This window comes from Thunnus thynnus, chromosome 10, assembly GCF_963924715.1.
Source record: "Thunnus thynnus chromosome 10, fThuThy2.1, whole genome shotgun sequence".
Lineage (NCBI taxonomy): Eukaryota > Metazoa > Chordata > Actinopteri > Scombriformes > Scombridae > Thunnus > Thunnus thynnus.
In genome coordinates, this window is record NC_089526.1 from 2138071 (window position 1) to 2151283 (window position 13213).

Consider the following 13213-nt stretch of genomic DNA (forward strand, 5'->3'; position numbering starts at 1 on the left):
TTAATAACTCAACAGTCACTTTTAAACAGAGATCTTTTAGAAATTATGAACATTTTAACAAAATCTCCATATGGCAAGAGAACGGAAGGGGCTATCCAAGTAGCTGGCAATTCAAAAACAACTTCTTTACAAAAAACATGTCAAAGGAAAATCCTCATTTAAGCCATTAGGTGTAAGAGTTTGCACAAAATCAATCCAAAAAGCTTCTGTCTGGAGCAACAGTCTGTACCTATTCCCTCCATGTTTGAGCATATTAACCACATGTATGCCCATATGTCTGAGATGACTAACGTCATGCTTAAGTTCATTAAAATGCAGGGCAACACTGCCACTTTTCACATAAACAGGTACAGAGATAACCATCAGTTTCTCTAAAAGATAATTAATCTGTGATGTTTGAGAAACCATCATCGTTTATAACATACCTTTTTTCTAAAATGCATTTCAAGAATCCTTAAACACTCCTCTAACCATCTGGATGAAAAAACATTTAATCCACTTAATGATAAAAAAGATTTTTAACCATTTTCCAAAATTTTGACTAAATTTGTTCTCCGGGTAGCTGGTGGGCTGCCATCTATGTTTTGAGTCAGAAAGGAAATGTGTTAAAAATCTTTTCCATCATTCAGTGGAACAAATATTTTTTCATCCAGATAGATGTATCTAAAATACATCTTTTTGCTTTCTTAAATACAACCCTTCAGAATTCTGTAACATTGTCTGAAGGCTGCATAACAAATCCAGAAGTGGATCTTTGATTAATTGTTAGAGCAATAATATCTTGTGGACTGTGAATTGCAACTGGGGTCTAAACTATGACATGGGGTGAAGTTCTGCTGCAGCAGGGTGAAAGCTTTACCTGTCAGACACACGACACGTTTCCACACTTGTGTCCCCTCTTGGTCTTGGACCATCAAAGTCACTCTCTCTTGGTTTGTAGTGAGGAAAACCTCAAATGTTGGGAAGAAATTTGGTCCATATTTTGTGCGAAATGGTACACGCTGAAAACCAGAGGAAAAGTGTCATTTTCATACCTGTTGTAAATTTTTTTTTATCTAGCACTCTGATCATAAATCTATTTTTCCAAACCTGTACATATAATAATTAAGTTTGTAACCATTAGAAGTTTATCAGAACTGACTCACCTCAGGCTGTATTGTGGAGGCCTCAGGTTCACAGTGAACACTGTAAATTTGATCAGTGCTGAGATGACAGTCAGAAGCGATCTTGATGTACTCAGCTTCTCCTTGTTGGACTTTAACCTTCAGTGATAGGACATTTTTACTATGGTGTTTATTCTCAGATAGATAGACAATGACTTCTCTGTACTATTCATATTCTGTTATTGTACATGCTGGATAGCTATAGACAAATCTAGATGAGTTACAGGTGGAATTAAACAAGCCTCCATCACTGCAGTGGCAGCATGTAACACTGTAATGTTTTTAAAGGAGATCCTGTGGAAGCAGTTCTATGTTGAAAATATAGACAAAGTTTTATGTTGTTAAATATAACAAGAAAAGTTTATTTTAAAAAAATTATTCTGGGAGAATATCTCAGAATAACATGAAGAATGTCTTGTTAAAACCCGAAAAGTTTATAACAAGAAACTGAGCAAACTTTTTTTTTTTTCATGGTGGCAGCATCACGCTGCCATATGGAATACCTAGATATTTAATTTTATATCAATTTAGCCCACTATTCAACATTTACACCACCTGCTGGTGATATCACAAGTGACACTGTGAGAGACAATTATGCACTCTAGAGATAACCCAGAAACAAAACAACTAAAAACGTAAGAGCATTCTGATGATTTCCAGGTCAGATTAGACAATCATTCTTTTCTTACCACAGCTTGATAAGGTTTGATAACAGGTATAGAGGAGTGAGACGTTAGTATAGAAGTAGTAGCCTAGTATAGAAACAGCTGCGGTTTAAAACATAAGTTCAGGCTGATGGTAAGCACATACTGTATGACAGATAGTTTTACCTCACTCAGAGGAATGTTGTCCTGCAGCAGAAATACATCAAGTATTCGATCATGTGTGTCCGGAGGTCGGAGGAACAGCAGAACCTGGCCACTAATTGTCCGTGTGATGTTGACAAACCTCATAACAAAATCCCAGACCAGGCCAAAAGCAGAGAGGTGAGGGACATTCACAACCACATGAGTGTCTGTGATCTCCAGCGGTTCCAGGATGCTCATTCCATCATCAGTGATGTGGACAACAGACAGCACACCTTCAGGGAGTGGAGCTGTGAAAACACAGATTTATTTCCTAACACCAATCTCACAATGTTAATTTTATTATGTTCATTGCATTTATTTATGTTCTAATTTTATTTGATTTCTAGGACACTCAGTCTGGTCAGTGAAGAATTAAACAGTTTCCCATGTTGGGCAAACACCACAACTCTAAACCTGGACAAATGCTGTGGAAAAGGACTGATTCTTTGAATGTTTTTGAAATCTCTGTTTTTGTCCCAACACAGCATGCTATGGAACAGTGTTAAAGAAAAGGTATTTAAATGTACTAATTTCTAGATAAATAAAATCACAGGCTAAATTGTGTGTCAAAATACAAACATACACAGTGTATGTACAAAGTAAAATGTGCAGTCCTCTTTCACAGTCCCAGAGGATGTCAGTGCCTTTCTCTTGTGCCACCATCAGGTCAAATATTCCACTAATATACAAGATATTGTATAATATCATATTTCCCTGAAATTTACTGATGATGAACCAGATTATGAAACCTTTTTATTTTCCTCTAGGGCCACCCTCAGGACAAAGTTTACATGTTTAACTCCACTGTTATTAAGACTCTTAGAACAGATAAACAGATAAGTCATCTGAGTGTTCATCTTGTGGCTGTAATGAAGTATGCAGCCTGTAGGGGGCGCCAACAGGTGTCTTACTGTTGTTTTAATGAAACTCAAAAAACACAATAATCAGCTTACCATCCATGGTTTCACAGTGTGGCAGGTGGAGCTGACTGACAGCACCGTCAGGACTCTGGATGTTGAACAGTGGCCCTGCAGCCATCTTGCCAGCTGGTTGTAGGAAGCTCTCATCCCATTGGACAGTCCTGTACTGCAGCTCTGCCTCCTGAGCCATAACAAAGACCAGTCCAGTAAAAGTGCACCGGAACACACCTGGACCAGGACACCTGAACCTGTATGACACAGAGGAGCTGTTTACACAACACAAACACAAACTCAACCAGCCTTTTTCCTGGTTTGAATGAATAAAAACTGAAGAATGAATTTGCTGAAGAAAATGTGCTGTGACTGCTGCAGTGTTTAAAGAGCTGGAGACGAAACTGAACTGCTGGACAAGATGTGAGTGAAGCAGCAGCTGCAGGAGTTTGAAGAGTATTAAAAGTGTTAAAAGTCAAGTGTCATCTCTGAAAGGAGTGGACGAGTTTGATGGTTGAAATATTTTGCATCTTATGTTTTGGTTACCTGTATGAAATATTTGCAGACTCTGCCCGCACTATGGGTGTGAAGACCTAAAATGTAGAAAGTGACAACATTAGTTACAGAAACTGACCACCTTGCTCTCACAGTTGTACAGCTGACAGGATCCTCACGGCTTCAGTTTCTACTCCACCTGCACACTTTCAAACTGACTAAAAGATCAGTTGCTCTTTAACTTTACATTCTCCAATGCAATGATCCTGCAGGGCTACGTTGGACAGCAGCTGGTGGTTTCACAGATGAGGTGGTAGAAATGAATTAGAATGACTTTCTAATGGAGAAAGACAGAGTGAGGAGGAGATGAAAAGAGGGCTTGAAGATAATACAGATGACAGGAGATCAGGTTTGGAGGTTAGACATAAGGAGTACTACCCTATGGAGGAACCTGAGTCTGATCAATAACAAATTAATAAACATGTTAGTAAAAAGTGGACATTTGTATTGATTCTACCTTCCAGTAACTTGTCCCAGTCAGATTCTCTCTGCACACAAGCTGCTGCTGCTGCTTCAACCTCTCTGGATCATCAGGATACAGCTGAACCTCTCTGTTGTCCTCAGACACATCAAGAGTTGTATTGGATGTGGACGGATCTGGTAGAGCCATTGGATGTAGAGAAGAAGACACACAGCAGATGTTAAACTCACTTCTGGACATCCTTCTGACCCAGTGTACTAAGACACATACAAAAAGCTGCAACACAAAGTCCGAGTTTAAGGCTGGACACAGACTTTCTCCACATGTCTCCTGTTGTCCTCTACTGAAAAACCCTCCAATAAAGTAAAAATGGCAAAGAAATACTGTAATAAGTTCCAGACCAAGCACAGTCATGTTTCAGTCAAGATCAAGTCTGAACAAAGAAATTACCACAAAACCAAAGTAAAATTGGATTTACAAAGTATCCATCAAGTATGTTTTTATTTCATTATTTCAATTATTGCAGTGGAACAAACTTTCTTGTTTTGCACAATCCGTCAACACAGCAACATTTTAAATTATCACCCCATCTCTTTGGACTTCTGAACACAAGGAAAAAATCCAAACTCAACACAGAAATGATTGAGATTCAAACTGAAGAGCTTCTTGCAGTGAGACAACACATCATCTTTCCCAACAGTCAAGATAGATCAGAACGAAGCAGAAGAAAATACCAGAAAATTCTAAAAATGTCTATTATAGTTCCCCAGAGTGCAAGGTGATGACTTAAAGTGTCTTGTTTTGTGTGACCCACAGACCAAAGCCAAAAAATTGAGTTCGCAATGATATAATCAGAATGAGAAAAACAGGAAATGGCTCTGTCCAAAAGTAACAAAATCCACCTATCAGCACCTCTAATGCTCACTGATTAACATGTTATATCTTTTTTGTTTAATCTATACATAAACTGAAGTATATAAACAACAATCTCCCACTATACAGGGAGTTTTCAGATTTTATGTTAAGATAAGCTAGCAGCCAGTTAGGCTGCTGGCTGTAGCTTCATGGTTATCGTACAGACATGAGAGACATATATATCTGAATCTAACTAACAGATCTAACTCTCTGCCAGAGAGTGGGTAAGCAAATTTTACAAAATGTCAAACCTTGCTTTAAAGATTTTGTGATCGCAATGATTCCTAATGCACAGTGACACTTTTTAAGGCTGTGCTCAGACCTTCAGACATTTCCTCTGTATGAAAAAGTGCAGCCCTCTCATTCATTTGAATGGAGGCAGTCCAACAACACAGCAAGCTACAGAAACAAATCACAGGCTCATCCAGCAACAAAGTTGAACCAGGCTTGACTTTTGCTGCAACCAAACTTGGTGTCACACAGCAAGAAGCTGTGTTGACAAATCAAATAAATGCACACACACATTCCTGGTGGATTCCTGTGTAATGTGAACATGGTATTTTGTCAGTTTACCTTATGATCATCACAACAAAAGATAAACTAATTTCCACCATGATAAATCTCCAGAGATGTAAAATCCTGTCTGAGTATTACAAACTGCTATGCAGCATTTTGGCATCTTCTAAACCTTCAAACCTATGATTAGACTTCCTGGACGGTATTTCCTGTCTCAACTGTACCTTAACAACACACCCCACCAAAACAGCCTTCTATTTTGTTTTAACTCAGGGCTGTTTTCACTCTGAATCCCTGATAAGTGAATGAACCCACTATGGTGCATTCAAACTGGAATAAAAACTGGTGATCAGAGCTTAGTCAGAAACAGACTTCACAGGGATCCAAAGACACAATCTCAACTAGTTGTCTTTAGATGTGTATTTTGTCACGTCACAGTCCCACACTCACCTCCTTTATGTCTGTCAGGTGCAGCATCGTTTTGTCTGTCCTCCATCCTGTAAGAATACAAACACAGCAGTTAGCTGGACTGTCTTATGTAGATGGTTCAATAATCAGACTATTTGTTCACTCAAGATAACTCTGGTGATTCAACACAACCACCAAGCTACTTATCATCATCTGGACTTTCTAATCCAGCTACAAGTTAATTTACATGAAGTGGGGAGTAATCTGGATTTGTGGCGCATCCCAAAACACAAACATAGCTCAGCAATATTAATATTTACATTCCAAGTTTTGGCAAAATCACCCAATAAATTTCCTCAAAGGGAAGATCAAGTTCCCTTTTCAGTTAAATTTATGATTAAGACATGCAAAAGTTCTTGCTCACATTAAGGTTAATTACTGAACTGCATTTCTGCTTTCAGTAGAAACAGTCTCTTACTTTAAGTCTGAACATCCAGCTTCATCACTGAAGTCCGGAGGATGATGTTTGGACACACAAGTGGATACTGGAGACTCTGATTTGTCCTCCTCCTCCACACAACCACTCATCTTTTGGTTTCCAGTCAATGTGACAGGTGAACCTTCAGAATCAGACAACCTAGACAAATATATACACTAATATATTTCAGTCAGAGACACTTACGTCAGGGACATGACCATTCATATCAAATGATTATACAGTTAGCGTTGGAGGAAAAGGCTCTGCTGTTTGAGGGAGACTCAGCAGAGGAATTAATCTCCTCTCAATACACATTTATTTTATTACTATTAAACCTTTATTTAACAGACATGAACATTAAATCTTAAACAAAAACAAAAAAAAATACTTCAACCATAAGGAGGAGGTTGGGGTGGTGGAGAGTAATAAATGAGAAGTGTATAAATATGAAAGGATGTGACTGATCAGCTGGTGGCCAAGAAACTGATGAATGAGCCAATGATAGTGAATCATGCATGAAGCAGCTGATGCCAATCAGTTAATGAAAATATGACTTCAGTCCTCTGCTCCATATTCCTCTCACACCTTCAACACTAATGTAAGAAAGTATTCACTGTACCTGGAAAACTGGATCTTGCTGCTGTATGCTTGCTGTATCTGTGATGCTAACTGTATTATCCAAAATATCACCTCTGAGACAAATAAATGGACTCATCAACATGGACTGACTTCAATACACTACTGACCCCGAAGTCTCCAGACTACAGTGTGGACTCTCCAGAAAATCACACAGTAGCTTCAATCCTGAACCTTGCAGGTGGTTGTCACCCAGATCCAGTTCTCTCAGATGAGAGGGGTTGGACTTCAGAGCTGAGGCCAAAGAAGCACAGCTGACCTCTGACAAACTGCAGCACCTCAATCTGAATAAATGATGTAGAACAAAATCCATTATAATCCATTATAATCCATAAAATGTGTTCAGGTTTCAAATGTGTAGTTCAACAGCACTGTCCTCACCAATTAGTGTGTTTACATTCACCGTAGTAACCTGGTTACTGTAAATCCTTGTGTACATGCAGCAGGTCAGTAATCAGATTTCTCCACTAAACCTGACCTTATTCTTTAAGTTTGGCTCACTGATTTGAACTGTGTCAGTGAGAGAAGACGCTGCTTTCCTTTTTTTAATACTTTGTTGCAGGAGTGCAAGAGTGATCGTAAATCTACCTTTACTTACATATCATTTTCACATCATTCCTAAAACATATATTATATATATTTTACAGTGAAAAATAATAATAGTAAAGTAAAAATAATAAAACAAAATAAACAGATTAATAATAATTATAATAAAGAGAATGAGAAAAAAGGCTGGTATGATGCACACACACACACACACACATATATATATATATATATCTGATTTTGTAAGTTATTCTTTCCATTTCTAAAATGCTGTGTCAAAATGCATTTGACTTCCAGTTGTTAAATGAAAGGGGAGTAGGTTTTAACCAGTTTCTTGTTATCTGTTTCATAGCTGCAATTCTAAGTATTGTGTATAGGTATCTGTCTATTTCTACTGTGAGTTCAAGCGGTGATATACCTAAAATAATATATTTTGCTTCAAGTGGCTGTTTAATTTGGAAAATTTTCATGTTAGATGTTGGGAGAGTTGCCAGTTGCCAGAATTTAGTAATGCTTTTAGTAATGGGCAGAAATAGAGCACATGTGAGTGATTTGCATTATTTTCCCCACAACGGTTTAATGGATATTGTGAATTTTGATTGTATTTATGGTGTCATAAAAAATCTTGTATATATTTTCCATACTACTGGAGTACCCTCCAATACCTAGAATTTGTTGTTTTATGTAAGTAAGTAAGTAAAATGTATTTATATAGCACTTTTCACAGACAATTGTCACAAAGTGCTTTACATGAACATGATGCCACAAAGAAATACAGAGAAATAAACAATCTGTAATAAAAAAATACACAATAAAAAGACATAAAAAGTGCACAGAAAAATACACAATAAAACATGGAAATATAAAATGTCAACTACTTACAGGAAATACTCAAATGCCTGTCTAAAAAGGTATGTTTTGAGCTGCTTTTTAAATGAGTAAGCAGAATCAGCAGATGTTAGGGGTACAAGCAGAGCATTCCAAAGCTTAGGTGCCATGGCTTCAAAAGCTCGATCACCACGGGTCTTAAGGCAGGTGTGTGGAACAGAGAGCAAATTTTGCATGTTTGACCTAAGAGTGAGCAGATGTATATGGGTATAGTAGATCAGCAATATAGGCAGGAGCCTGACCGTGCAGAGGTTTGTAAGTAAGAGAATTTTGAACTTAATCTGCTTTGGAGCAGGTTAACTTCAGAGGACCGGATCACAACTTGTCAACACTGCGACCACTGACAAATCAGATCACAGGAAAAAAAAAAAAAGAGTCATCATTCTTACAAGATCCCGACATGGACAAAAGTCCTGAGTTTACAATAAAGTGACAAGTAAAAAAGAGCAAATATAATTTTATAGGTCAGTAGAAACATGTTTTTGTTCCAGGCTTTCTATTTCCACTCTAGTTTTAAAACAGAGCTTCTAACAAACGGAGAGATCGTTTATGATACTAAACACATGATGATGATTTTAGCTGCATTTTAATAGCATAAAGTTTATTCATCCCCGGAGTGACAGCTGACAGTGTGGATGATTTTACACTCTGATTCATCATTGCAGCCCAGAATAACGAGACAACTGTGTGATGATAACTGGAAATAAAAACAAAATATTGTCTTTTATAAGAAAAAATAATCCACACACTGTTAATTGGCTCCCATGATTATAAATGCAACATTTCAGTCAGATAGACCTCATCAGTCATTAACTACTTTCCCACTCTTTGCTTCGGTAGCAGAAACGGTCTGACATTACTTTTAAGTTTCTTTTTTTAAGTGAATGGTTTCTTCATCATCCAACTAAATAGCAAAAAATTCTCTCTTTTAAGCCGTAGCCTGCTTTTAATATGTGGAAATTATGGCTAGTGTTTCTACATCTTCTTATTCTGTTGTATGATTACAGGCTGTCATTTACATTTCACTTCGCTAAATATGACTTTTTGCTGTCTCTTAAACAGAAGATTTCCACAGGTACTTGGTATCACCCTTTCATCTCATCATCACGAGGGACTTCATTCATGGTTCTGACGATGTCGCTCATAATCAACAACCCCGCCTCTTTCACATGAACGCGCTTGTAGCTGGATAGGAAAACACTGTGTTGACTGAGCAGGTTGATAACCAGCTTCATAGTACTGGTTATCTGGACAGCCAATGTTAGATTCAGTGAAGCCAGATAACGAAAAGATATCCTGGGTATGTTGAACTTTCTTCGTAGTACAGGCCCCTGGTTACTGAAGTGCATGTAAACACCCTGAATGAGCTTTTCTCTACAATGAGCAGGGTGACTTTGTTATTGTGTTATTGTGGATCATCATAATGTCAGTCTTTTACAGATATCATCCAAATGTCACCATATCATTTAGACACATATTCATCCTCTTCAATTTAAAATGTAAAGCTGCAGCAGCTCTTCTCACTTAGAATATATTTTACATTGTTTGTATTGTAAATTCCTTTCTTTCATTTTTATATTATTTAGGGTTAATGAAACATTGCGTTAGTTCAGTTAGTTCATGCAGGACACAGAAGTCATAGCATACTGCTGACAAATACAGGGAGCATCTTAGAGTGGAGCCATCACCACCAAGGCAAAACTGTGTTTACTTGGCAATAACTGCTTCCTGATTCTGATGTCAAGACTGATTCATCAAAAATACTATATTGATACTTTAAACACCTGCATTGATTTCTGTGTCCCTCTCTTTGTGTTTGTGTTCTGAAGATCAATATCAGTAAACAAACATTCATTAAAACACATTAAAATTGATGTAAACCTAAAAAATATTTCTTCTTAAGCAAGTAAACTTTATCAATTTAAATCAAATATTAGTTGAGAGGATCTTCTGTACACAGATGTGACTCTTTACTAAAAAATGTCAACACTAAATTACTTTATCAATTAACAGTGAACATTTTCTACAGTTTCTTTAAGAATCAGTCATCATTTCTAACTACAGACTAAACTTTGTACAATACAAAAATGAAAATATGGAACAAAGGAAATTAACTTTATAGATGTAAGTTATGTATGTACATAAGTTAGTTTCAGTTGTTAAACATTAGGATCAACAACAGTAACAGTCAGTGAGTAAACTGACCTCAGTCTCTCCAGTCTACAGTGTGGACTCTGCAGAAAATCACACAGCAGCTTCACTCCTGCATCCTGCAGCTTGTAGTTGTAGCTAAGATTCAGCTCTCTCAGATGGGAGGGGTTGGACTTCAGAGCTAAGACCAGAGAAGCACAGCTGATCTCTGACAAACTGCAGCACTTCAATCTGAATAAAGAGTAAATGATGTAAAACAAAATCCATTATAATCCATCAGATATGTTCAGGTTTTAAATGTGTAGTTCAACAGTACTGTCCTCTTCAATCAGTGTGTTAACATTGTCTGCAGTAACCTGGTTACTGTAAATCCTTGTGTACCTGAAGCAGGTTAGTAATCAGATTTCTCCACTAAACCCAACCTTATTCTGGAAGTGTGGCATACGGATTTGAACTGTATCAGTGAGAAAAGATGCTGCTTTTTTTAAAAAAAACAACTTTATTGCAGGAGTGCAAGAGTGATCGTAAATTTACCTTGACTTGCATGTGATGATGTTCATATTTACATTATTCCTTCATTTATATATTTTTCAGTGAAAAATAAAAACAGTGAAGTTAAAATAATGAAATAAATAGAATATTATTAATAGTAATACTAAAGAAAAGAAAAAGAATGAGGAAAAAATGAAATAAAGTAGGCTAGTATGATGGTGCACATATATATACACATATACAGAATATAGAGATAATTGGGGGCACAAGTGAGACCAACATGGAGTAGCCCAGTCTCTCAGTGCTCTGGGTGGGACTATCTATTTCTCTATTAATTCTGTCGTCTGTTTTAAAATTGGCCGAAGAAGATGATGGTGTTTACAGTTTAGACCATTTTAGTAATTATTTTGTGACAATCACTTGTATGCCAACTTAGAAAACAACAAAGATGCCTGATACGCGTCAACCAAAGCATGCTGAACAATCTGACACAGCTGTTGATCATGGGCCTGATGCAGAGGAAGAATCAGTGCTTATGTGAAAAAAGATCAGATCAGATTTTGGAATCAATAAACAAACAAGCAATTCCACCTTCTAGTTCACAAATTTGAGACCCTAATGAACACTCAACTTGTATTGACTGAAAGAGTAGTTGCTGCAGAGGAACAAAGCTCTGACCATGAGATTGATGACTTCCAGGGGCGTTCAAGAGGTAATAATATCAAGACAGTGGGATACCAGAGGGTGAAGAGAAAGGCAGACCCACAGAGTCCATCGCTGGATTAATACTAACATTACTTGGAGTGAGCAACTTTGCGAAGCCCATGATAGTGGTTTGGGTACACTGCATCCCTGTGCCAAAACCCATGGATGTTAAGAGACCACAGAGCATCATCGTCAAGATTCACTTCTACCAGGAGAAAGAACTGATTCCGCAGCTGAGTTGGCAACAACAAATGATCTACAATGGCCACTGGGTTTACATTTACACTGATTCTAATGCGGAGGTGATGGCACAGAGAAGAGGTTTCCATGAGGTAACCCAAGCGCTCAGGGAGAGGGAGGTAAAATACACCTTGCGCTTTTCCAGTTAGGCTTCATGGCCATCACAATGACCAGGTAAGGCTTCTACCTCCTCATAGAACAAGAGTTGAAAAGGTAACTGTTTTTTGATGTAGGCTTTTGAACTGGGATTTTCAAAAACATTAACTTTGCTATGTCTGCCGACTTTCTATTCACTCTGAGTTAAGGATGCACAGATAGTGTATCGATGCTTTACATGTTTTTGTTTCTCTTCCTCGTTGCCATAATGAAGTTTCTTCTGGGGGTGACTTTCAGCTGCTGACCATTTGCCCTGCATTTCCTCATTGACTATGGGGTATTTTTCTTTTTTTTGGGTGGGTGGGGTGGTGTGTGTGTGTGTGTGTGTGTGTGTGTAAGTGGACGTTTGTAGAAGAGGTGCGCTGTTTCAGTAGGCTATTTTTTCTCTCTGTGTTGATTGGACACTCAGTTGTTACTTTGTTTTACTGTATATCATCCATGTATTAAATGTTTGATTATTTTGGAACAACCAGGGCCCATGGCACTCCATGAGGAATGTTATGGGCTTTTGAGTGATTACTTGACTAGTTTGGAAGTATGTCCACAATTCTAAATGACAAAATTACACTATCCTCGTGGAATTTTGGGGGGCTTGGAAATAACACAAAATGCGGGAAGGTTTATTCTCATTTGAATTCACTGAATGCTGATATTTTATTCCTACAAAAGACTCACACAATTAAAGCAACTGAACACAAATTAAAACCCAGTTGGATTTCACAGGTGTACCATGCACACTTTACATCTTGAGCAAGGGGTGTAGCAATCCTGTTTCGTAATTCTATTCCATTTATACTCAAGTCTAAGATTAGAGATCCTAATGGGAGATTTATTTTGATTTCTAGTTATATTAATTAATTTCTGATCACTTTATTGAACATTTATGGCCTGAATTCTGATGACCCTATTTTTGGAGTACTTTTGAAGTATTTGAATTACTCCCAGAGGATTGATCCTCCACTATCTTTATTGGTGGTGATTTTAAATGCTATTTGGATTCATCTTAAAACAGATCATCCGCTAAATCGCCTCCAACAATTAATTCTGTTCAAACACTAAATAATCTAATTAAATCTAGAAATATGGAAGACATTTGGAGAATACAACACTTCAACAAAAAGGAATATTCATTTTACTCACATGCGGACCAGTCATACACTAGAATCAGCTACTTTGTAGTGGAG

General features: G+C 37.4%; 2 protein-coding genes across 2 annotated transcripts in view; one reads left to right on the plus strand and one right to left on the minus strand.

Annotated features, from left to right (window-relative positions):
* The window catches only part of atp2c1 (ATPase secretory pathway Ca2+ transporting 1), a 323636-nt gene extending 319842 nt beyond the window's left edge, over window positions 1-3794 (plus strand). The window contains exon 28 of the transcript XR_010930282.1: window positions 3784-3794. The gene's annotated coding sequence lies outside the window, so the exon portion shown is untranslated. The remainder of the gene's footprint in view (window positions 1-3783) is intronic.
* LOC137190748 (NACHT, LRR and PYD domains-containing protein 12-like) overlaps window positions 1-13213 on the minus strand; it is a 122297-nt gene that overhangs the window by 2549 nt on the left and 106535 nt on the right. The window contains exons 11-17 of the mRNA XM_067600332.1: window positions 5780-5826; window positions 3935-4074; window positions 3469-3515; window positions 2965-3179; window positions 1994-2259; window positions 1146-1262; window positions 860-1001 (exon numbers count right to left, since the gene is read on the minus strand). Of these exons, the coding sequence (XP_067456433.1) occupies window positions 860-1001; window positions 1146-1262; window positions 1994-2259; window positions 2965-3179; window positions 3469-3515; window positions 3935-4074; window positions 5780-5826 (974 nt within the window). The remainder of the gene's footprint in view (window positions 1-859; window positions 1002-1145; window positions 1263-1993; window positions 2260-2964; window positions 3180-3468; window positions 3516-3934; window positions 4075-5779; window positions 5827-13213) is intronic.